At 40.9% G+C, this 26302-nt stretch overlaps 1 protein-coding gene across 10 annotated transcripts in view; it reads left to right on the top strand.

Annotated features, from left to right (window-relative positions):
- Positions 1-26302, top strand: part of GOLGA4 (golgin A4) — a 156191-nt gene that overhangs the window by 105242 nt on the left and 24647 nt on the right. For 8 of the 10 annotated variants that reach the window (XR_009155182.1, XR_009155183.1, XM_058184113.1 and 5 more), the window contains one exon: positions 26153-26266. Coding sequence is in view for 8 of the 10 variants with exons in the window: in XM_058184113.1 (XP_058040096.1) it covers positions 26153-26266 (114 nt within the window). In the remaining 2 variants the exon portion in view is untranslated. Of the gene's footprint in view, positions 1-15194; positions 15921-26152; positions 26267-26302 lie in introns of those variants that run through there. The other 2 variants (XM_058184111.1, XM_058184112.1) reach the window with 2 other exon arrangements.

The following is a 26302-nucleotide window of genomic DNA, read 5'->3' as shown; positions in this document are numbered from 1 at the left end:
TTTAATTAATTCCATTCTTATTTTAACATCTTTTTTCTCTGGAAATTTTTGTAAATTTTCCTCTAGTTTCTTGTGGCTTTTTTCTAGTATTTTATGGGCTTGTCTTTTCTTAAAGTTTCTTTTCTTTACATAGTCTATCATCAAGCCTCTTACATAGGCCTTCATTGTATCCCAACAATTTTGTGTTGATGTATCTTCTTCTTTATTTTCCTTAAAGAAAAAAGCCAATTTCTTCTCTATTTTCTGTACAAATTCCTTGTCTTTTACAGTTGTAGTGTTTAAAATCCATCTAATGCTTCTTCTTTGTCCTTTCCATTTCATTATCATAGAGTTATGATCCACCCAGGTATTGTCTATATCAATTTCTTCTATATTAAAGGTCAATTCCATTGTCATCCATATCATGTCTATTCTATTTTATTTATTTTTTATTTTTTATTTTGTCACACAGTATATATAAGCATAAGCATGAAATAACTATACAATATATAAGCATATGTATAAGCATAAGTCTGTAATAACTATATTAATTGGATATAATGAAAGGAAACAATAGGACAGGAACGGTAGGCACGCTTGTGCTCTTATGCACGCACCTTACAATCCTTTTAGGAATGGGGTGAGGTCAATAGTAGACAGTTTTTGGTTGGAGCTTTGGGGATTTTGGAAAGAGACCACAGAGTCAGGTAGTGTGTTCCAAGTATTAACAACTCTGTTACTGAAGTCATATTTTCTTTAATCAAGATTGGAGCAGTTAACATTAAGCTTAAATCTATTGTGCGCTCATGTATTGTTGCGATTGAAGCTGAAGTAGTCTTCAACAGGAAGGACATTGTAATAGATGATTCTATGAGTTAAACTCAGGTCATGTCGAAGGCGGCGGAGTTCTAAATTTTCTAAACCCAGTCTGGGTGGCATAAAGTATTTTGTTGTATTCAGAGGAGTGGAGAACTCTTCTTGTAAAATATTTCTCGACACATTCAATTGTATTGATGTCTGAAATGTGGTATGGGTTCCAGACAGTCGAGCTGTATTCAAGAATTGGTCTAGCAAATGTTTTATATGCTCTGGTTAGTAGTGTAGTGTTTTTGGAGATTAGGTTTACAACTCTTAAAGCCTTTTTTGCAATGTAGTTGCAGTGGCTTTGGCACTTAGATCATGTGATATGAAAACTCCAAGGTCTTTAACATGGTGAGGGTCATCTGTAAGGTAATGGCTATCAAGCTTGTACTTAGTGTTTAGATTCTTTTTTCCAATGTATAAGACTGAGCATTTGCTGGTTGAGATTTGGAGTTGCCAAGTTTTAGACCATTCAGACACAAAGTCTAGGTCTTTTTGAAGGGTAGCTGATTGTTGGTAGTGTTAAATAGTTTGACATCGTCATCAAAGAGAACACAATTACTTGTAATATGGTAACAGAGATCATTAATGTATAATATTAAGAATGTTGGTCCAAGAACGCTGCGTTGGGGAACACCGCTTTTGACAAGAACAGGTTTTGATAGAGCATTGCCAATTTTGACCACTTGTCTGTTTGACAGGAAAGCTGTTATCCAATTGTGGAGGGGTCCTGAGAGAATTTTAGTTTTAGGAGAAGTTTATCATGTACCACTGAGTCAAAAGCTTCACAGAAGTCTATGTAAATTGCATCTATTGCTTTGCTTTGATCAAGATTTGTAGTCCATATGTTTTTGCAGTGAAGAAGTTGTAAATTACATGATAATTTTTTTCTGAAACCAAATTGTTTATTAGAGAGTAGGTTGTTTGTTTCTAGGTGGAGGGTAATGGATTTGTTGATGATAGATTCCATTACTTTGCAGATGACACAACATAGAGAGATTGGTCTGTAATTTTCAACTAGGTTGGGGTCTCCTTTTTTGAAGACTGGGATGACCATGGCTAGTGACCAAAGTTTGGGAAGGGAACTGGTCGTGAAAGCTTTTTCAAAGATTATGCTTAGAGGTTCATCTATATTAGTGGAAAGCTTTTTTAAGAAGTATGCACTTAGTCCATCAGATCCAATAGATAGGGATGGTTTCAGTTTGCAAAGAGCTTTTTCAACATTATCTTCTGTGAAATCTATTTGTGTTAGGTCGTCGTACTCATTCTTGGTACGATAGGGGAATGTCGGGTATGAGCCATGACTGTTAACAAAGACTGAGCCAAAGAATGTGTTAAAGATGTTTGCTTTAGCTGTTTCATCATTATATTCTTTGCCGTTAGATTCTTTTAGTGGTAGGATGGATCTCAAGTCTTTAAGTTTGTTGTTTACAAAATTATAAAAAGCACGATTGGAATTTGTGCGCAGAAGGTCTTTTTCTTGCTTGGTGTGGTACATTCAATTTTTATTTGGTTGCATATATTTCTGTAGCAGTTTTTGAAATTTGCTACATAGCCCTTTTTGTTTCTTCTCCAGAGGAGTTTTTTTTTTTTTTTTGGATTGGAGCTTTTTTATTGATATGGGTAAATTGTTTTTTCTGATTTTGGTGGTGATTTGTGGTATGTACAGTTTAATGACTCTATTGACTTCAAGTAGGAAAACTCTGTAGTGGTCTTCAGTAGTGATAGAGGTTGAGAATAGATTTTGCCAGTCAAGAGATGAGAAGTCTGGACAGTTAAAGGCTAGATGGAAAGAAGATCAGAAAATTGGTATTATTCAAAATGAAGAAAATTTGATTAAACAAATTAGAAATCAAACCCAGGTGCATATAAAGAGATTGTATAATGTGTTGATAGAAATAGATTCTGAAAGAGATTTAATAAAGGATTGTATGATAAAACGGGCACAGAATATTCAGGAACCAATAATTTTGGAAACATTTATAAGATGTTTTATAGATGGCATTTAGATCCTAAGAAATTATCATGTATGTATCCAGATATGTAAGCGAAATGTTGGAGATGTAATTGTGATGATGCTACATATTTTCATGTATGGTGGACTTGTAAGAAAATTAAGTCTTTCTGGATAAGAATTTGGTGGATTATGCAGAATGTTATGAAGAAGAAGATAAAGTTCCTACCACAATTTTTCCTTTTGGGAATAACAACAGACTGTACAGTGATTGAGACTAAATTGATCTTGAACTTAATAACAGCAGCAAGACTGTTGATTGGACAATATTGGAAGAAAAAAGAATTACCCACAGTAGAAGAGTGGATATTGAAAGTTTCCAATTTGGCTGAGATGGCTAAAATCTCAGCCTTCTTGAAAGACAGTACTCAAGAAAAATATCTAAACGAATGGAAGAATTGGATTGATTATATTCAAAATAGATATCAGATTAAGAAATTTCAGATTGCCTTTGAATGAAGGATGTTGTTTTTGATTTTAATGGAAGAAGTCAGGTTATGTGAAAGAGAAGGATTATAATTGTGTTAGATTTTAAAAATTTAATGTATGGCTTCCAGTGACGTCACTGCTCCTGTTGGGCGCTCTAACAGGGCGCTCCACGTTAGAAGATCGTAAAAGCCGGCGAAACAGCAGAAATCAGCTGTTCCATGGCCTTAGCATAACCCCTGGGCTAAAAGGGGTTTGCAGAGCTGTGGGAGAGTGGTAGATCTCCCCAGGGGCTTTGCTCTGAAGAGCGAAATTCCTGGGTTTGAGGTCCCGCCAAGCCCCACTGTCCTCCGGCTTCAAACCCGCTCCTGCTTTGTCAGGAAAAGGGAGTAAGGGGCCACTTCTGCTCAAAAGGACTTTTCAAATGGACTGACTTCTTAAGCAGACGGGGAGAATCACAAGCATTCGATCTTTGAAGTAGAAACAGCATGCAAGTATCTTGACTTTTCCCCTTTTGAAATTGGAAACCCTTCTTTGTCTCTGGTTAATTGACTCTATAAAATGGCGTCTGAAAGCGAAAGTGTGAAGTTCTCAGGCTAACAGTAGCGCTATTTGTGGATTGTTACAAACGGAGCTCTCCTATACTGAAAGGGGCAAAGAAAAGCTTTTAAGTTTAAATTTTTGACTATATTGAAGATTGAAATGGCTGCTAAACCATCAAAACCCTCTGGAAGAAGGGGGTCTGAAGCAAATCTTGAGATATACTTAAAGAACAAAACTTTCTGAAAAGAGGCAAAAGGAGATGATGGAAAAACTTAATGGAGAAATAAGGGATCAAATGAAGGAGAATAATGAAAAAATAAGAGAAGATATTATGGCTTTTCAATGCCTGTCTAAAAAGGTTGAGGGAATGGAAGAAGAGATGCAAACAGATTTCTCAGTCAAATAAGGACTTAGAAGATAAAATGGAAGGTATTCAGACAAAAGTGGATGAAAACAAAGATCAGGTTGTGATATTGTAGTATAAGCTTATGGAAGGAGCTCTCAGAATTCACGGGTTGCAGGAAGAGAGAGGAGAGGACCTAAGAAAAATCATATCAGAAGCTCTGGCTGAATTTATTGAAGTGGAACCCCAAGAGGTAGCTTATCAAATTGATAAAATATATAGAGTTAATTCTTGGCTCGCAAGACAGAGAAAGCTACCTCGGGACATTGTGGTTTATTTTGTGAAAAGAACTATAAGAAATCAGATTTTGCAAGTTGTATATTTTGTAAGTTGCAACTTTGAAAATTGGAGAACAGGAGTTGAAGGTCCTGAAAGAGATTCCTTCCAAGATGTTAAGAGACAGGAAGGAATTTGTCTTTTTTACACAAGAACTTAAAAAACACCAGATTCAATTTAGATGGGAGGTGCCAGTTGGTCTGACAGTATTTTATCAAGGAAGGAGATACCAGATTGACACTGTGTTAAAGGGAAAGGATTTTCTCTCTATAGTCTTGAAAGTTGAAATAGAAGTGATAGATATTCAAGAGATTCAAGAGGGTGTGGTGACCCAAGAGGCCTCATTGCTGCCAGCACCAGAGGAGCCACAAGAGCAAAGGGTGACAAGAGGAGCTCTTATGCATAAAGAAGAGCAACAGCTTCAAAGTAAAAGTCAGGACCCCAGAATGGAAGCTGTGGGAGGAGCTAGACGGAAGATACCGGAGGAGGATCTTCTGTTGTCTGCTTCAAAGCTTCAGGAGGCCAGTAATAGCAAATAGATTTTTATCATGGAATGTTAATGGTTTGAATTCAGCTCAGAAGAGAAGGAAAATATTTCACTATCTGAAACAATTTAAAAATGATGCGATTTGCTTGCAAGAGAGACATATCAAATTATCAGACCAAAAATACTTAATAAATTCAAAATTAGGTAAATATTTTGTTGCATCAGCTTTGGATAAAAAGAAAAATGGTATAGTTGTATATATCAGGAAGGATATACCAGCTAAGTTAATTGAGGCAGATACTCAAGGAAGATATATTGCTATTGAACTGGTGATAGATGCAAAAAAGACATTACTGATAGGAATTTATGCATCTAATCAGCAACAAGAAAAGTTTTATAAAATGTTACACGAGAGATTGACCCTCTGGGATTACAGTTCATTTATTTTATTAGGAGATTGGAATGGAGTAATTGATACAAGAAATGATAAGAGAACCTCTTCTAAGAAGATACCTGTACATGCAAAACTACCAAAATCCTTTTTTGAATTGATGGAAGACTTTGAGTTTAGAGATATATTTTTCAAGTTTTATCGGTACTGTCTGAAATATTTATTTATTTATTTATTCATATTTTTATACCGCCCTTCTCCGAAGACTCAGGGCGGTGTACAGCCAATAAAACGACAAGAATCCCCAAAATTTTAAATACACTATCAAATTAAAAAAAACTGATTCAATCGCTGTAACTTAAAATATTAGCTAAAATTTATCAAAACTAAACCTAGGTAAAACCCTATAAAAACCCACTAAAATCCCCATACTAAAATCAATCAGGCCAGCCCCACTTGGTGAAAAAAGAAAGTCTTGAGCTCGCGCTTAAAGGTCTGAAGATCAGGGAGGAGACGGAGTCCCACCGGCAGCTCATTCCATAAAGCCGGGGCCCCCACAGAGAACGCCCTTCCCCTGGGGGCCGCCAGCCGACATTGACTAGCCGACGGCACCCTAAGAAGACCCTCCCTGTGGGCGCGCACTGGACGTATCGGCAATGGGAGGTAACTGTCGGCAGCAGGCGGTCCCGTAAATATCCCGGTCCAATGCCATGGGGCGCTTTAAAGGTGATAACCAACACCTTGAAGTGCACCCGGAAGACCACCGGCAACCAATGCAGCCTGCGCAGGAGAGGTGTTACATGGGAGCTACGAGGAGCTCCCTCAGTCCCCTGCGCGGCTGCATTGTGCACCAGTTGGAGCCTCCGGGTGCTCCTCAAGGGGAGCCCCATGTAGAGAGCATTGCAGTAATCCAGACGGGAAATGACGAGGGCATGAGTGACCGTGCATAACGCGTCCCGGTCCATGAAAGGGTGCAATTGGCGAATCAGGTGAATCTGATGAAAAGCTCCCCTGGCGATGGCTGTCAAATGGTCTTCTAAAGACAGCCGTGCATCCAGGAGAACGCCTGAATTGCGCACCAATTCCCTGGAGGCTAACAATTCGCCCCCCACAGTCAGCGATGGAGTAAGCTGACTGTGCCGGGACGCCGGCATCCACAGCCACTCCGTCTTGGATGGTTTGAGTCGGAGCCTGTTCGTCCCCATCCAGACCCGAACGGCCTCAAGACACTGAGTCATCACATCGACGGCTTCGTTGGGGTGGTTCGGGGTGGAGATGTACAATTGAGTGTCGTCAGCATACAGCTGACAGCTCACTCCGAAACCACGGATGATCTCTCCCAGCGGCTTCATATTGATGTTGAACAAGAGGGGCGAGAGAATCGACCCCTGTGGCACCCCACAAGTGAGTTGCGTAGGGATCGATCTCTGCCCCCCTGTCAACACCGTCTGCGAGCGGTCGGAGAGGTAGGAGGAGAACCACTGTAAAATGGTGCCTCCCACCCCCAAGCCTTTCAACCGCCGCAGCAGGATACCATGGTCGATGGTATCGAACGCCGCTGATAGATCTACCATGACAAGAACAGAGGAACAACCTCTGTCCCGTGCCCTCCAGAGATCATCAACCAACGCGACCAAAGCCGTTTCTGTGCTGTACCCAGGCCTGAAGCCGGACTGGCACAGGTCTAGATAAACAATTTCCTCCAGGTACTAGGGGAGTTGCCAAGCCACCACACTCTCTACAACCTTCGCCAGAAAGCGAAGGTTGGAGACTGGACGATAATTAGCTAAAATAGCTGGGTCCAGGGAAGGCTTCTTAAGGAGGGGCCTCACCACCGCCTCTTTCAAGGCGGCTGGGAAGACTCCCTCCCTCAGAGAAGCGCTGATAATTCCCTGGAGCCAGCCTCGTGTAACCTCCTGGGTAGCCAGTACTAACCAGGAGGGACACGGGTCCAATAAACATGTGGTGGCATTCAACCTCCCCAGTATCCTGTCCATGTCAAATAGATATAATAGTCTTGGTAATATGTTCATCTTTATAATTGCTATTCTCCCCATTGTGAGAATAGCAGAGAGTGAAAGTTGCAGGTTTCTCCATTTCTCCAAATCCTTCTCAATTTGGTTTTTCAGTTTATAATAATTATCTCCTTTTATTGTTACACATCTTGATGTTAAATATATTCCTAAGTATTTCCCTTTTTTTCACCACTTGAATATCCAACTTCTCTCTTCTCTCTTTTCTGTTTTTCTGTCATATTTTTCACCAGTATTTTTGTTTTTTCCTTGTTTATTTTTAACCTAGACACTTTCCCATAAGCCTCTATTTGTTCTAATAGTTTAGAACCTGATGTAAATGGTTCTTTCGGAATAAATACTAGATCATCAGCAAAAGCTTGTAGTTTATATTCTTTTTTGACTTTTATTCCTTTAATGTTATCATTTTTTTCTGATATTCCAGTTCAAAACTTCTAAAGTCAAAATGAATAGCAGTGGGATAGCGAACAACCTTGCCTCGTACCTTTCCTGATTTTAACATTTCATGTCATTTCTCCATTTATCATTATCTTAGCTGACTGTTTTTCATAAATTGTTTTTATAGAATTTACGAATCTTTCCCCAAAGTCCATTGTCTTCAATTATCATAAATTGTCAATTTACGTTATCAAAGGCTTTTTGTGCGTCTAAAAATATCATTGCCATTTGTTTCTCTGGATGTGATTCATAGTACTCCAACGAGTTTAGTATTATCCTGGTATTATCTTAAAAGTAGTTTTTCTTCAGCCAGTAGATGGCACTGTTGGCTCAATTTTCAGCAATACATCGTACTTTCAATGGGAATTTGTCGCTTTTAACTTCTTAAATTTGGGTTACAAAATATCCTTTATCAATTACCACTATTCCCATCTAGAATAGGGCTCAGCTTCTCTAGTTTCTATCAATAAGTCCAAATTACTTTTATTTTATGAGGGATCTTCCAGCTTCCTCTTTGGTTTTCAAATAAAGATGGGCTCTTTCCCCCCCTCCCCCCAAGCTTTCTTCACAGCTAATTTACTGGGTGTGAGAGCGAATACACACCTGCTTTCACCCCTTCCTTTTAGCCTTCTTTTCCACAATCTTTAATTTGCAGGTGGGCTTGTAGCAGAAAGTCTCTTCTTTTCTTTCCCAGAATATCAAAGTGTCAGCCTCCACTCCAATCCTCACATATTTTTGTACAATTTATATTCAGTAGTTAGAATGTAATGGGTTCTTTGTGTAATGTAAAATAGTTTAAGGATGTAAGATGTATTACTGTCCTATTCAGGGTAAGGGAAGAGGGCCCTTTAAGAGTGTCATCTGACATAACAGAAAGGGAGGGGTGATTAACGGTTGAAATCAGCAAGAATGTTAGTGCACGGGCTTTTCAACAGAGACTGCATTCCTGAGATGATTAACAGCTAGAGACCGCCGGAAGAAGATTACCACGGGGGTCGAGAAGGAGCTGGCATTGGACCAGACCAGCCTGATCGTCTGAGGAGAGGAGGGACTAATGGGGGGATATGGAATGTTAGCCATATTTTGTCTGAGATCCAACTTTATACTGCTGTAGTCAAGATGTATTTAGTAAAAGTACTTTTCTTCATTACCAAATGAGGTTAAGGTGTTTTCTTTCCTAAATATAATCAGAGACAGCCTGACATTAAGTTGGATCACTCAGCATGTCGACCAACCAGGATTTTAACCAAAATACCGAGGGGGTTGACAGAAAAACTTTGATGGGAAGCCAGCCAGCTGCTGAACTGGAGGAGGCAGCCGGAGGTTTACCTTCTGTCAGTTTTAACCCTGAACTGGAGGATTGCAGAGCCCAGGAACTGGAGCAATTGCAGCTGGAAGAAGAGAGGAGGCTACCAGACTTCAAAGAACCTCCCTCTGGAGTAACTACAAGGAGAAAGGGAAAACCACACAGGTTTTCCAAGTGGATAGAGGAGCAGAAGATCAGAGACAGCCTCCAGTTGGAAGAGGCATTGCGTTTTTTTCGTGAGGTGAAAGTAAGGCAAGCCGCTCGCCAAAGGTATGAATCCCCTATTCAGTCCTCCAGGGGGGAGGGAAAAAAGGAGGAAGAAACTGCAAAGGGGCCCGCTGGGGGAGTTTCCCAGGACGTAGAGATTTTGGAAGGCCCAGAGCCAGAAAACCCCTTCCCAGAGGCAGCTGAGTCGGATGGAGGGCGTATGCCACCTGCTGACCAAGTGAGGCTGTGCAGAGGAAGGAAAAAGCCTAAAATCGCCCCCATATCTGGGAAATTCGATGGAAATGCCAAGGAGCTAGGACTGTTCCTGGCGTTAGTGAATAACTATATGATGGACTGGGGGAAAAATTATTGGTCACAGGCAGCACAAGTTAGAGCTGTGACCCAAAACCTAACAGGAAGAGCAGCTGCATGGTTTGTGTCATTATATAGCGGCCACTCCCCCTTACTGCAAAACTACGAGCATTTTATGACTGCACTGAGGAGGAGCTTCGAGGACCCCCTGGCAGAGCAGAAGGCCAAAGGCCGGATGAAAACCATCAGGCAAGGGAGGAGACCAGTGGCTGACTACAGCCAGGAGTTCAGTGATCTGGTTCCCATGATGAGAGGATGGTCGGAGGTGACCCTTGTAGACATTTACAAAGATGGCCTGAATGGAGATCTGTATGAATTGTGCCGGGCACGGGGCTCTCCAACCACGTTGTACGGCTGGTACACCCTGGCAGCGGAGATGGAAATCGAGTTAGCGAATGATCGTAGCCGAAAAGAGCGCGCTGGAAGGCCAAACCCTGCCCATTTTCCTAGAGGCCCTCCAAGGGACGCCCTTACATTGGAGAGTGGGAGGCAACGCTCGACTGCATGCTACAGATGTGTAAAAGAAGGCCATCGAGCAGCTGACTGTCGGGTGAAGCTGGTGCCTAAGACGACCCCTAGTGGTGGAAAGGAACCAGTGAAACCAGATGCTAAGGCACAAAAGCCGGCAAAAGTGGGAGAGGGCAAGGTGTTTTCTTTCCTAAATGTAATCAGAGACAGCCTGACACAAAGTCTCTCACCTCGATGTCACACGTTGTCTCTCTTACTCCTCTTCCGTTGCAGCCACCCCAGCTTTTTTGCAACTTCTATGGTTGCTTTCTCTGATGCCAGTTTGAGGAGCTTCTCCTGTTCCAACTAGGGTTTTGCACTTCCCCTGTGCTGGCCAGTCCGTGCTCCTCTCAATTGTCTTTCCTTCAGAAAGACTTAGATCACTTAAGACCCCCAGGAAATAGAGATATCAACGGGTCTTTGGGAGTTTCCAAACACCTCGTCTTGTCGCTGCTGCTCTGGCCAAGCCTCTCTCCATAAAATGCAATTTTAAATCTAGTAAAACCAATCATTTTTTTTTGCCTCTTCTGTATGACTTTAGATGCATTTTTTGCTATTGTTAAAAACTATATATCCATCCATTCAGACATCCAGATATGATGTCTGAAATAGAAACTTCATTGTTGACAAAACATTTTTAATCACACATTTTTCCCAACAATCATAGTTTTAAATTGACCAATCTTAATATGTCTTTCTTAAGTTTGGTCCATATTGTAACATAATAATTTTGAAATAAAATACAATTTATATTTGTTATAATAATATCTAAATATTTTAATTTTTAAAATCAATCTTGAAACTACTATTTCCATCAATTGTCTTTGATGTTTTGGTTGCATATTTTTTGTAACATCTTTGTCTTCTGTTCATTAATCTTGAAATCTGAGAATATATCCCTCCTTTAAATTTCCCAGTAAAGCTCCTGCTTCCTCTAGTGCAGCAGTTCTCAACCTGTGGGTCGCAACCCCATTGGGGGTCGAATTATGATTTGCCAGGAGTAGCCTAAGACCATCGGAAATATGGGAAGTATACTTGTGAGTCGAAGAATCGCGCTCCAATGGTTGGCTCCACAAGTCAGCTGCAGGCTCTTCAAATAGCTAGCCGAATTCGGCTTCAGGCGCGATGAATTAAAAAAGAGAGAAATCTTTGCTCTAATGTCTCCCTCTCAAGCCAGCTGCAATCACTCCCAATCGCTAGCCTAATCTGGCTTCAGGTGCGATAAACTTAATAGGGGAGGAGTCTCCGCTTTAATGCCTCAGTCCTCAAGGCAATCACAAGCAGTTCAGATCGCTAGCCAATACGGCTTCAGGTGCAATAAATTAAAAAAAAACAGTTTGCCACTTTTTTCCCCTTCTGCGGCTGCTGAATCACTGCCTATCTCCGCAATGAAATCAATCAGCGGTCTTCCTGAAGCACATCAGGGCAAGCCCGTGGTCACTTTCAGGGAATTTCTGCTAAACAGCAGAAGTAAGCCACAAAGACTCACAGCAGTAATCTAGGAAATGAACGTTAAGAAAAGAAAATATAGTGATGGTTTTTTATGGTACGGTTTTACTTCAATAGTTAGAGCAGGAATTGAGAAACCCCAATGTGTTATTTGTAATGAAGTTCTATCAGCCGAATCTATGAAGCCGAACAAACTGAAATGTCATTTTGATAGCAAGCATCCGAGCTTTGCCGACAAGGACACCCAGTATTTTAGATGTAAAGCTGATGGAGTCAAGAAAGCCAGACTTGACTCTGGTGGCAAGTACCATAAACAAAACATAGCAGCCGTTGAAGCTTCTTATTTGGTGGCTCTCAGAATCACCAGAGCTATGAAACCTCATACCATTGCTGAGGAGTTACTGTTGCCAGCGGCCAAAGACATTGTTCGAGTTATGATTGGAGCCGAATTTGTTACTAAATTGAGTGCAATTTCCTTATCTAATGACACTGTTCACAGGAGAATAGCTGACATTTCTGCTGATATTATTGATCAGGTAATCCAGGAAATGATATCTGCTCGACTTCCAATATTTAGCATCCAGCTTGATGAATCCACAGACATTGCATATTGTTCACAATTACTGGTTTACGTGAGGTATATAAATGATGGCGATTTTAAAGATGAGTTTCTCTTTTGCAAACCTCTTGAAACGACTATTACAGCATGTGATGTATTTGACAAAGTTGGTTCATTTCTGGAAAAATATAATATCTCTTGGGAAAATATTTGTGGTGTCTACACAGATGGTGCTCCAAGTATGCTAGGATGTCGGTCTGGATTTCAACGTTTGGTACAGAATGAGTCACCAAAAGTCATCGGAACTCACTGTATGATCCATCGACAAATATTAGCAACGAAGACACTGCCACAAGAATTACAAGAAGTAATTCTGTCGTTAATTCTGTCAATTTTGACAGAACATCGTTAATTCTGTCAATTTTGTGAAAGCGAGTGCTTTAAACAGTCGACTGTTTTCAAAACTGTAATGAGTTGTATGCATCCAACAATGTTCTGCTATTTCACACTGAAGTGAGATGGTTGTCAAGAGGAAAAGTTCTAAAATGTGTTTTTGATCTTCGTGATGAACTAAAACAGTTTTTTAATCAGAAAGCAAAACCACAGTTCGAAGCACTTTATAGCGATGAAAGTGAATTACAGAAAATAGCCTATCTGGTTGCCATCTTTGCCATCTTGAATGAGTTAAATTTATCACTGCAAGGACCAAGTGCAAACTGCCGCGATTTATCTGAAAAGATCCGTTCCTTTCAAATGAAACTTCAGCTTTGGCAAACAAAATTGGATAAAAATAAAATTTACATGTTGCCAACCTTATCTGCTTTCTATGAGGAAAATGGCATTGAACCTAACAAACGGAATACAGTGATAATTTCTGTGAAAGAACATTTGCACATGCTTGCAGACAAAATTTCATCATACTTTCCAAATCTACCTGACCTCCCGTTTGCACTTGCCAGAAGTCTATTCACAGTCAAAGTTGAAGATGTTCCTGAGACATCACAGGAAGAGTTTATTGAACTCGTTAATAGCGATGCAGCAAAAATGATTTCTCTTCAATGTCAGTTACACAATTCTGGATCAAGTGTTTGCAGTCATATCCTGATCTGTCTGAGACTGTGTTGCGCCTTCTTCTTCCATTTCCAACAACATATCTTTGCGAAACAGGGTTTTCCAGCCTGTTAGTTATCAAGTCTAAATACAGAAGTAGACTTGATGCAGAAGATGACCTTCGTTGGCTTGCTTGCATATACTGTCGCAACAATTTTGTAGCAATGTACTTTGCTACAGTTAAGATTGTTGTCCATGCTCCGCCTTGCTTTTCAAATTTTCATATCAGTATGCAACATGAATATGGTGAATACCTAATAGAAAAGTAAATAAATGCAAGTCATAAAGATAAAATTTCATTTATTTGTAATTTAATTATAAGCAGAAATGCATTTTGCACAAAATATAATTACATATTGTTTCGTGATTAAACATAAAGCTTTGGCTATGTTCAGTTTGTAACAATGAAAATACATCCTGTATATCAGATATTTACATTATGATTACGATTTATAACATTAGCAAAAGTACAGTTACTTAGGCCTATGAATGAAAATAATTTCATGGTTGGGGTCGCCACATCATGGGGAATTGTATTAAAGGGGTCACAGCACTATAAAGGTTGAGAACCACTGCTCTAGTGGGTCTTCTAAAATTAATACCAGTCATCTGCAATTGCTTTTTTATGTTTCTTGTTCAATCTTCCTTCTATTCTCTGATCTTGATTTACCTTTATTTTTCGGATTATAAGACCCACTGTAGTATAAAACACACCTAGATTTTAGAGGAGGAAAACAAGGAAAAAAATATTCTGAACCAAATGGTGTATTAAAATATTTAATAAAATATAGCAGAATAATTTCTACAACCATGTATAATTTTTACAACCATGTAAAGTCAACAGCGGTATTAAGAACCATCATCACTGTCATTAACAAATGAGAAGAGACTTTAAGGTTGAAGCACTCCTCTTATTTTCTGGAAACCCCAAGAATACCACTGTAACAACATCGCCAAAAAGGAATTAAGAGTTGTAAAGCTAATCTTGCATAGCTTCTTCTCCGGTAATATTACACTACTAATCAGAGCATACAAAACATTTGCTAGACCAATTCTCAAATACAGTTCATCTGTCTGAAATTCGCACTACATATTGGACATTAATATAATTGAACATGTCCAGAAATATTTCACAAGAAGTGTCCTCCATTCCTCTGCTCGCAACAAAATACCTTATGCCATCAGACTTGAAATTCTGGGTTTAGAAAACAGAACTATGCTGCCTTCGGTATGACTTAAGCGTAGCTCATAAAATTATCTGCTACAATGTCCTACCTGTCAATGACTACTTCAGCTTCAACCACAACAATATGTGAACACACAATAGATAAAAACTTAAAGTGAACCACTTCAAACTCGATTACAAAAAATATGGTCAATGCCTGGAATGCACTATCTGACTCTGTGGTTTCATCCCAAAACCCCCCAAATTTTAACCTAAGACTGTCTATTGTTGACCTCACCCCATTCCTAAGAGGTCTGTAAAAGGCGTCAATAAAAGTACCAGCGTGCCTACCATCCCTGTCCTAATGTTTCTTCTATTTGTATCTATTTTATGTATCCAAACTATGTTTATACTTATTACCTAGTACGTTCTTGACAAACAAATAAATAAAAATCATCCATCATCACTGGTGTCAGAATTTAGGAAGCTCAGTTGCTCACAATCACTGATATCACTTTCTTCGCTACCTTCATAAATGACATCATCTAAGGCATTGCTAATGCCACATTTTATGAATGACCGTATAACAATTTCGTCCTTCACTGAGTTCCATGATGTTTCCACCCATTCACAAACTTGAGTGATAATGGGCCTTCTCATTCTTCCAGTAGGTGTCAGATCATGATTACCAACAGCCATCCATTTGTTCCACTCTTCTCACATGTACACTTTGAATGGTTTGTTGATAGAAACATCAAGAGGTTGCATCTGGCTGGTAAGACCCTCAGGAATTATAGTTAGATGAGTTTTCACTTCTTTAAACCTTTACTTTGTGGTTTCACTAATATGTGTTCTAAACTGTTTGAGCAATAACAAGGCAGGTTTTTTCAGAAGCCCTCCAGGACGTTTGGACACTTTTTCAATCCATACTTTCATTCCATTTTTGTCCATTCATCCTTTCTCATGGACATGTACAACAACACCTCTTGCAATCACTTCTTTTGGAAAGGTTTTGAATTTTGAATATTGACATTGGTGGCAGTTTGGTGCCATCTACACAGCAGGACAACACAACTAATGTGTTTTCTCATATCCTGAGGTTTTCATGGTTATGCTTGTGGCACTTTTATATCAGCAGTCTTATTGGATAGCATGTCAAAAGTTAGCAGAACTTCATCCATATTCCCAATCTGGCCAATTTCAAAATTATCTTTCTTCCTGGAGTCTATCACAAAAGTATGAAAAGACAGAATCTTAGATTCATACTCTTTGGCATTTTTTGCGCAATTCTAGTTTTGGTGCGCATAACAAGGCCATATCTCCTCATAACTATCTAGACCCGTTCCAGTCCGGCTTCCGACCCGGTTACAGCACGGAGACGGCTTTGGTCGCGTTGGTGGATGACCTCTGGAGGGCCAGGGACAGGGGTTGTTCCTCTGCCTTGGTCCTATTAGATCTCTCAGCGGCTTTTGATACCATCGACCATGGTATCTTGCTGCGCCGGTTGGAGGGATTGGGAGTGGGAGGCACCGTTTATCGGTGGTTCTCCTCCTATCTCTCCGACCGGTCGCAGACGGTGTTGACGGGGGCAGAGGTTGTCCGCGAGGCGCCTCACTTGTGGGGTGCCTCAGGGGTCGATTCTCTCGCCTACCCTGTTCAACATCTATATGAAGCCGCTGGGTGAGGTCATCAGTGGTTTCGGGGTGAGTTATCATCTGTACGCTGATGATACTCAGCTGTACTTTTCCACCCCGGACCACCCCAACGAAGCGGTCGAAGTGCTGTCCCGGTGCCTGGAAGCTGTACGGGTCTGGATGGGGAGAAACAGACTCAAGCTCAATCCCTCCAAGACGGAGTGGCTGTGGATGCCGGCACCCCGGTACAGTCAGCTGCATCCGCAGCTGACTGTTGGGGGCGGGTTAGTGGCCCCAAAGGAGATGGTTCGCAACTTGGGCGTCCTCCTGGATGGACGGCTGTCCTTTGATGAACATCTGGCGACCGTCTCCAGGAGGGACTTTTACCAAGTCTGCTTGGTCCGCCAGTTGCGTCCCTTCCTTGACCGGGATGCCTTATGCACAGTCACTCACGCTCTGGTTACGTCTCGGTTGGATTACTGCAATGCTCTCTACATGGGGCTGCCTTTGAGGTGCACCCGGAGGCTGCAGTTAGTCCAGAATGCGGCTGCGCGAGTAGTAATGGGAGCCGCTCGTGGCTCCCACGTAACACCACTGCTCCGTAGTCTGCACTGGCTTCCTGTGGTCTTTCGGGTGCGCTTCAATATTTTGGTTACCACCTTTAAAGCGCTCCATGGCTTAGGACCCGGGTACTTACGAGACCGCCTGCTGTTACCCTATGCCTCCCACCGACCCGTACGCTCTCATAGAGAGGGTCTCCTCAGGGTGCCATCCGCCAAACAGTGTCGGCTGGCGGCCCCCAGGGGTAGGGCCTTCTCTGTGGGAGCATCGACGCTCTGGAATGAATTCCCCCCTGGCCTACGTCAAGTGCCTGATCTTCGGACCTTCCGTCGTGAGCTAAAAACATACTTATTTATTCAAGCGGGACTGGCATAATAGTTTGATTTTAAATTGGGGTTTTATTAATATTTTTAAATATTTTAAATTTAATTTTAATTATTAGCCGTTTTTGTAATTTTGATGTTTTAATTTGTTTTAATTGTACATATTTTGTATTTTATCTCCGGCTGTACACCGCCCTGAGTCCTTCGGGAGAAGGGCGGTATAAAAATTCAATAATAATAATAATAACAACAACAACAACAACAACAACAACAACAACTCTGAAGCACCACGATGGTGAGTCAATAAAATCCTGAATGCCTTTCTGTGCAGCAATGCGTTTGGCTTCATATATCATCATTTTTGTGGAAACTGCAAAGCCACTGTTCAGGTGATGTGTGATCCAGTCTTTTATGTCCTCCTCTAACTGTGGCCACTTTATAGAAAGCCCATGAAACTTGTGCTTACATTTATCCTTTACTTTTTGCAGCTGATCCACCTGTTTCCTCCACTGTCTTATCATTTTTTCAGTTGGAGGTGGTCCAAAGTGTTTCTCTGCTGCTCTGTTTCCATGTTCCTCAGCATATTTGATGACTTCCAGCTTAAAAGAGATTTTATATGCCTTTTTGCTTTGACATTTTTCTGCAAGAAAGAACAATAATGTGTCCTTTATAACAATACAGAGCACTGTATTGTACTGTAGCTGAAACCATGTTCATACATTCATACACGCACACTAGCTCATTACGCCCCCACCCTATTCTATGGTAACAATGTCAACCAGCCTCACAAAATAAAGACCCAACTCCATCATTTTGAAGAGATTGGTGATTTATACTAAGCAAGTTTGAAATGCTGTACAGCATTTATACTAAGCAAGTCTGAAATGCTGGACAGGCAAAGCCAGAACTGGAAGTAAATCAAAACCATAGAGTCATATCCTCTCCTGAACCCTCTCCCTACTAGAGGTCATACAGTAATAATCCAATGTCGTCTTCCTCCTTGGCCACGTGTAGTTTCACTTCCGATATTCTCACTCTGTCAATCTTCTGGATGGAATGTGAAGCAAGCAGCTGTTGTTACATTCACGCGCCAAAACAGTTCAAACGTCTGTTTAAAAAGGCTATCTCTCTCTCCCACACATGCAATGTCAGCCGAACACTGGGAACAGTAAAAACCTCCCCTCTCCTCCATTAATCGTAAAACACTCAGTAGAGCAAACTTTTAACAAGGTAATAAAACAGTAAAACAATCTAGTAGGAGAAATACACTTAATTAAAGTGGAGGCTGATAAGCAAGCTGAGAATTTTAGGACATTGATGATTCTTTTCCTCCCTGACCCTAACGTAAACCCTAATTCTATACAAAGACAAACAGGCACTAACCCTAACCCTAACCCTTGTTCTTCCTCTCTGGAAGCAAAGCCATACCTCTCTCTGATGGGGGCTGTTGGCAATGGGGTAGCAGATCAGATGGCAGGTCCAGTGGTGGCGATCAAGCGGCAGATCCAGTGACAGGTCAGGCAGCGGCGATGGGGCAGCAGGTCTGGCAGCAGTGGGGTGGCAGCGATTGGGTGGCAGGTCCGGCGGCAGGTCAAGCAGCAGCTCCAGTGGGGTGTTCGGGTGGCACGTCTGGCAGCAGGTCAGGTGGCAGCAATGGGCCGGCAGGTCATGCAGCAGCGATGGGCCGGCAGGTCGAGCAGTGATAGGGTGGCAGATCAGGTGGTGATAGGGTGGCAAGTCAGGTGGTGATAGGGTGGCAGGTCAGGTGGCAGGTCCACTGGTGATGATCTGGTATCAGGTCCAGTGGCAGGTCGGGCAACGGCGATGGGGTGGCAGGTCAGGAGGCAGCGATCAGGCAACAAGTCCAGTGGTAGGTCAGGTGGCGGCGATGGGGCAGCAGGTGCGGTGTCAATAGGGCGGTAGGTCTCATGGTGATGGGGCAGCAGATTTATTTTATTTATTTATTTAAATTTTTATACCGCCCTTCTCCTGAAGGACTCAGGGCGGTGTACAGCCAAAAATAAAAACAGCAAGTATACAAAGTTAAAATATCAATTTAAAATACTTATTCAATAGTGGCCGAATTAAAACCGTCAGATTAACCTAACCTAAAATACCCCATATAAAATTACAAAGAATTAAAAATTAAAATTTAAAATTTAAAAAATCAGTCCAGTCCCGCTTGAATAAATAAGTGAGTTTTTAATTCCCGGCGAAAGGTCTGAAGGTCAGATATTTGGCGCAAACCGGGGGGAAGGTCGTTCCAGAGAGTAAGTGCTCCAACAGAGAAGGCCCTTCCCCTGGGGGCCGCCAGCCGGCATTGCTTGGCGGACGGCACCCTGAGGAGACCCTCTCTGTGAGAGCGTACGGGTCGATGGGAGGCATAAGGTAACAGCAGGCGGTCCCGTAAGTACCCGGGCCCTAAGCCATGGAGCGCTTTAAAGGTGGTAACCAAAACCTTGAAGATCAGACAGCAGGTCCAGCGGTGATGGGGTGGCAGGTCAAATGGCAGGTCCAGTGGTGGTGTTCAGGTGGCAGTTGTGGTGGCAATTCAGCAGTTCCGGCAGTGTGGCAGGGCGTTCTCGGCTAATGGCTTGACTGGTGAAATCAGCTGATTCTCAATTTAACTAACGCTTCGTCTGAACACTTTGAATCCTACTTCTCCGATTGGCGGTTAGATCAGCCTTCCAGAATACCGCCAATCAGCTGCCTGTTGCCACTGTTGCCTCTGCCTCCCCAGGTCTCTCGCCCCTCTCCCCCAGCTATGGCTGATGTAACTGATGTGCCCAGATTTTCATCCTCTTTTTTGGGGGTGGAAGTGTGTCTTATGCTCCGGAAAATATGTTACATCTTTATTTCAATAGCTCAACAAAAAAAAACATATAAATCTGGAGACAATGGACATCCTTGCCTTATCTCTTTTTGAATCCAACCAGACTGTAATTAGTTCTCCATTAACAATTATTTGTTCTTTCTGAGAGTATAAATAAAATTTACACAAATTTTAAATTAAATTAAAATTAAAATTAAATTAACTCAAATTTAAATATGTTCCAGAGCTCTAAACAAAAAATAAACCCCGTTCAAATTATCAAAAGATTTCTCTGCAGCTAAAAATACCAATACAGCTTAGTTTTCATTATTTTGCTCCAAGCATTCCAAAATATTCAAAATATCTTACTTCATGAGTAAAATCCTGAATATTATTTTCAACCTTTGAGACAAAATTGTAGAAAGCAATTTTTAAATTCAGTATTCTGTAAATATTTAAAATCTTGGACCCATTTTAATATTAATACTATATTTATTTGAAGGAGAAAGATGATCTTGATATCTGTGCAGATTTATACAGGAGGAAATGACTTGGCAACCAAGTCCAAATGCTTTAAGGCTTTAAAAGTTGTTACTGTGGTTTTGAGTTGAATTAGGAAGACATTGAGGCTGACAGATAGCAGTTTTGCTCAGAAACAGTAGTGGAAGTCCATACTGTTAGTTTGGTTAAGCAAACTTTAAAATCCAACTATGGCATTAATGAGCACTTTTGAAAGCAGACAGCATTTGGTTTGCATTGCAACAAAATGCTTTATTTTGGGTTGTTGCAAAGGTGAAATGTAAAATTTGTTACTACCGGTTCTGTGGGCGTTGCTTGGTGGGGGCGGATAATGTGACTGGGTGGGCGTGGCCAACTTTTTTTTTTAACTTTTAAAAGCATTTTTTCTACAACTTCTTCGACCGAAAAGGTTGTAAAAAAATGTTTTTAAAAGCCCGTGATGATCAGGCAACTCAGCTAGGAGCGCCAGAGGGAAAAAAAGCTTTTAAAGGGTTCCGACGATCCCAGCTGAGTTGCCTGATCACCATAACCTTTTAAAAGCATTTTTTCTACAATCTTTTCGGGGGAAGAGCTTGTAGAAAATATGCTTTTAAGGAGTTCTGATGATCTCGGCTGAATTGCCTAATCCTCAGCTGAAGAGGTTGTAAAAAATGCTTTTAGAAGGTTCTGGTGATCAGGCAACTTAGCTGGGGTCGCCAGAGGAGCCTTTTAAAAGCTTTTTTTTTTTTCTTTTTTTACAAAAAATGCTTTTAAACGGTTTTGACAATCCCAGCTGAGCCGTGCGATCATCAGAGGCTTTTTCTTTTACCTTTAAAAGCATTTTTTTTGGCCAAAGAAAAAATGCTTTTAAAAGTAAAAAAAAAAAAAAAACAACACTGATGATCGCTTAGGTTGGGGGGCGGCAGGGATTTTGGTTACCGGTTCTCCAAACCACCCACTGCCATCGCTATTGGCTCAGGTGATCCGGTCCGAACCAGGAGCATTTCACCCCTGATTGTATAGATGTGAATTGATTTAGGACTGTATCAGTTATATGAACAGAAATAACAGATTATATCCAATAAAGGCTGAAAGATAATTTCCTATCCCATTAGAGAAATTAAGGCCATATCTTCCAGAAAAAGAACAAGAACTTAGTGTTTGCTTAAATAGAGTAAGAGAATATATTTCTGTACTGCTGCTCATGCATAATTATGAATGGAATATGTATATTTGTAGCTTAGTTGATTGCAATGTGATTGCCAACAATCAGTACCTAGGACGACACAAATTATTGGAATCACTGCTACATTGGATTTATTAATGTAAAGTTGAGAGAAATTTTACATTATATAATTTTGCAAATCTTTTTGCTTTTAGCAAACTAGTGTGTTTTTTCTTTCACTTTACATTAAATCAATTTATTAAATATAAATTTGATAATACAAGTACTATTCTTTTCAATAAACATTTAATTTAAAGAATATATCTATTTAGACAACATAAAACGTTTTTGTTTTAATATATTTGAAGCCAAAATAACTTTATCATATCTCTTTTGTATTTATGAAGATGTTTTTAAAGTTACCGTATATACTCGAGTATAAGCCGAGTTTTTCAGCACGTTTTTTGTGCTGAAAAACGTCCCCTCGGCTTATACTCGAGTATATACGGCTTATACTCGAGTTGTTTTTTTTTTCTTTTTTTCACATTATACCGGATGGTGCAAACTTGGCGGGCTTTTGCATTAGCGCGGGGAAGCCCTGCCGGTGCAGTGAGAGGGCGGGGCGGGGGAGCCGCCAGCCTTCTCGGCTGAGGGAGGGAGGCTTTCCCTGATCGGTAGCTGCCTCATTTCCCTCCCTCGGCTTATACTCGAGTCCCCAGTTTACCCCAGTTTTTTGGGGTAAAATTGGGGACCTCGGCTTATACTCGGATCGGCTTATATTCAAGTATATACGGTAGTTTTCTTTTATCCTATCTTTATTATTTCTATAAATAAGATGGCAAACATATCAACATACTTTATTCCTTCTATTTTGCACACAACAAATACCCTGGGAGGTGAGTTGGGTTGAGAGAGAGTAACAGTCCAAAGTCATATAGCTGGCTTTCATGCCAAAGGCAGGACTAGAAATCATAATCTCCTGATTTCTGCTTTAACCACTAGACCAAACTGGCTCTTTATTTTTTCTATTATTATTATCTCTTTTATTCATTAAACATTCATTTATTATTATCGTTATATACTTTATTCATTAAACATGAAACTCAGTCAACTAAACATTCAAAAATGCATCACAAATACCATTGACTGGCGCTAATGGTTGATACGGGTTGCTGCCAGCGTCCTAGGTATCAGCAGGTACCTTCTTAAGATGTACGATGTTTTTTAAAAAAATTTATTTATTTATTTACATTTATATCCCGCCCTTCTCCGAAGACTCAGGGCAGCTTACAGTGTGTAAGGCAATAGTCTCATTCTATTTGTATATTTACAAAGTCAACTTATTGCCCCCCCAACAATCTGGGTCCTCATTTTACCTACCTTATAAAGGATGGAAGGCTGAGTCAACTTTGGGCCTGGTGGGGCTTGAACCTGCAGTAATTGCAGGCTGCTGTGTTTTAATAACAGGCTTCTTACAGCCTGAGCCACCACGGCCCTTTCCAAGTAGCGCAGTTTTTTACAGTTCTGCTTGTGTTATTGCAGGAAGATGCAATTTGTTGATGTATCTTATAAAATTCTTGGACATAGTACCAAGTGCCCCGATGACAATGGGTATCACTGTTACATGTTTCATCCATAGCCGTGTAATTTCAATGGCCAGGTCGCAATATTTCATGATTTTTTCCACTTCTTTTTCTTCGATTCTGGCATCTCCTGGTACCGCGATGTCAATAAATTGTACATTTCAGTTTTCGACAACTGTGATATCTGGCATGTTGTGTTCCAAGTGACGATCTGTCTGTATTCGAAAGTCCCACAAGATCTTCACTTTCTCATTTTCTATAACTTTTTCCACTTTATGTTCCCATGACTTTTTCGACACAGGCACGTCATATTTTTTACATAATGACCAGTGGATTAATTTAGCAACTCAGTCTTCTCTAGCTTTGTAATCAGTTTGTATGATTTTGCTGCATTCACATATTAAATATGAAACAATTTCAACTTTGTTGTTGCAAAGTCGGCAGTTTGGATTGTCTGTGGATTTTTGTATCTTTGCTTTCATGGCATTAGTTTGTAGTGCTTGTTCTTGAGCAGCGAGTATTAAACCTTCCATTTCTTTCCTGATGGTTCCCATCTTAAGCCATCCCCATGTCAAGTTGTTATCACACTTTCCTTCAATGTTTTTCAAGTGCTGTCCATGCAGAGCTTTGGTTTTCCATCCATTTAATCTGTCATCCAGCTGTTTTTCCTTATATTCTGCCTTTGTTTCTGTTGCTTTTATAATGTTCTCTGTTTTCACAACCTGTAGCAATTTTTCTGTACTTTGGTTCACATAATCATTATTATAATTATTGTAATAATATAATGTTGATAATGAGGATGATAATGATATACTATTTCATACTATACTGCACTGGACTAACTGGACTACATTATACTACACTACCTTCCAAGAATCATGCAATGTGAAATGAAGCTTTCAAATTAAATTTCATAGGAAAGACAAATGTTTTTTTTATCCCTTTGTGTGTGTTTATATGTGTATTTGTGTGTTCGTATATGTGGATATGTATAATATATATACTTCTGCTGTATGTATAATATATATATATATACTTCTGCTGTATGTATAATATATATACTTCTACTATACTCTTTTGTACTTCTGCCTGTCTTTTATAGCTTTTTCATAACTTTCTACATTATGGAATTCTTGAAATAATGGCATTTCACTAGAATGAAAAACGTTGTATCCGAAAAGCAATTGCATATTGTATTCTTTCATTTGCTCTAACATTTAGCTCTAGTGATACTCAACAATATTGATAAATTGTGGATGCATAAATAAGATAAATAAGACACATTTCATTGATTTAAGCTAATGATATAGTACTTCAAATCATAATATGACTATTTATTTTAATAAATGATTAATGAGATTTGGTCCTGGTGTAGAATTTGGATTCTTTTTAAATGGCTTTTTAAATGTATTCATCAATGGTTTTCTAAATTTGAAATAGTATTTAAATGATTATCATGTTTCCCTGAAAATGTGACCCACCCCTAAAATAAACCCAAGCCTAATTTTGGAGGGGGGGCTAATATACACTCTACCCCAAAAATAAGTCCTAGTGAAAGGGGTAGGTGTGGCCAGCACAGAAGGTAGTCCTTCCCTTCCCTGGCCACATTATGACTACTCGGCCCCTTGTTTGCCGCCTATGGATCAGCTGACCCAGCGAGGGCCAGAAGTTCTGTCTCTATGGACTCCTGGAGATGTTTCTAGCACACTCTTGCTAGCCCCATCCTTTTCCACGGTGCCAGGCAACCTTGCACCGCTCACCTTGTGGCTATGGAGCAGGCGGTAAGCACCTTTTGTGCTCCACCAGGCCTGGATCTTGGGTGTTGCTCAGGCTGCAGGAAATTCCCCCCCACCATCTCCAGCCTGTACTCACAGGAAAATCCCTCCCCCCATCATGGTTTGATTTTGTTTTGAGATGCAGGAAAGGGAGAAAGATCGGAAGTGGGCAAGGTGAGGAAAACTCTTTCAGAAAGTGATCTCCAGATGGGGGTGGATTTTCCTACCAATCCTCCTTTCAAAGGGGAGCCTTGCAGACATACATCCAAACTGCTTCCTTCGTGGCTTTGAAGCCTCTAGCCTTGCAATCCTGCAAGGGGGACGTTTGCTCCAAAGCTATGGCAGAGCATTGCACTGGGAGGCCTCCACGGGTAAGATTTAGTTGTGTGTCTTGCTCCAGCAAGGAGGGTAGGGGCCAGGGAAGACGAGGTTTTGGGGTGCAAAGGAAGAAGGAGTGATCTCCCCCTCCCTCCTCTGTCCTGCTGCAGAGCTGCCATGGAGCTTGCTCAAGGCAGCACAACCGCTGGCGAAGGGGATCCCGGCAGGCCAGTGGCAGGGGAGGTGCTCCAGAGGTTGTAGATCTGGGCTCAGTTGCCTCACGCGAGGCAGGAGCGGCCCAGGAGGGCTGCTGGAAGCAAGGCAGCCAGGAGGGCAAACAGCCCCTGTGAGGGCAGCAGCAGCAGATGCAGCAGGCACAGCAGCCGGGTAGAGGAGCCGATTCTGACCGGCCGCATGGCTTTCTGCCTCATCGTAGCAGCAGCCTGAGCAACACCTGAGATCCAGGCCTGGCAGAGTGCAAACCATGCTCATCGCATGCTCTATAGCCACAAGGTGAGCTGCAGAAGAGAAGGTTCCTCGGCTGCGATGTTGCCTGGCGCCGTGGGAAGGGATGGGGCTAGCAAGAATGCGCCAGAAACATCTCCAGGCACCCAGAGAGACAAAACTCCCAGTCCTCACTGGATCAGCTGACCTGCCGGCTGCGATTAAGGGGCCCAGCAACCATGAGGTCACTGCGCTTGCGGCCTCATGCACCTCATAAAAATTAAGACACCCCCAAAAAGAAGCCCTAGCTGGTTTTTGGGGGTTCAAAAGAAAATAAGACTTGGTCTTATATTTGGGGAAACATGTAGATATTCAAAGTATAACATATTTCTGTTAAAACAATAACAAATCACTAGAACTTTTAAGATTGAAATCGATTGGAAGCCAAATTGCACCATACTATATTGTAACAAGATATACAAGATGGTGGATTTATTAATATTTATTCTGAAGGCCAGAGAAGAAGAAATGACCAAAAAAGTAAATAAATTGGAGGACCATCTGGTGCAATTACAAGAAGACTACAAAAAAAGATTGGCATATGAAGAAAGTTGGAATGGTGATAAAGTAAGTTGATAAACATATTGGTATTTCTAATTTTTC

Source organism: Ahaetulla prasina, chromosome 4 (genome assembly GCF_028640845.1).
Source record: "Ahaetulla prasina isolate Xishuangbanna chromosome 4, ASM2864084v1, whole genome shotgun sequence".
Classification (NCBI taxonomy): Eukaryota; Metazoa; Chordata; class Lepidosauria; order Squamata; family Colubridae; genus Ahaetulla; species Ahaetulla prasina.
The sequence above is the reverse complement of the archived record's forward strand: the minus strand, read 5'-3'. Positions and strand labels throughout refer to the sequence as shown.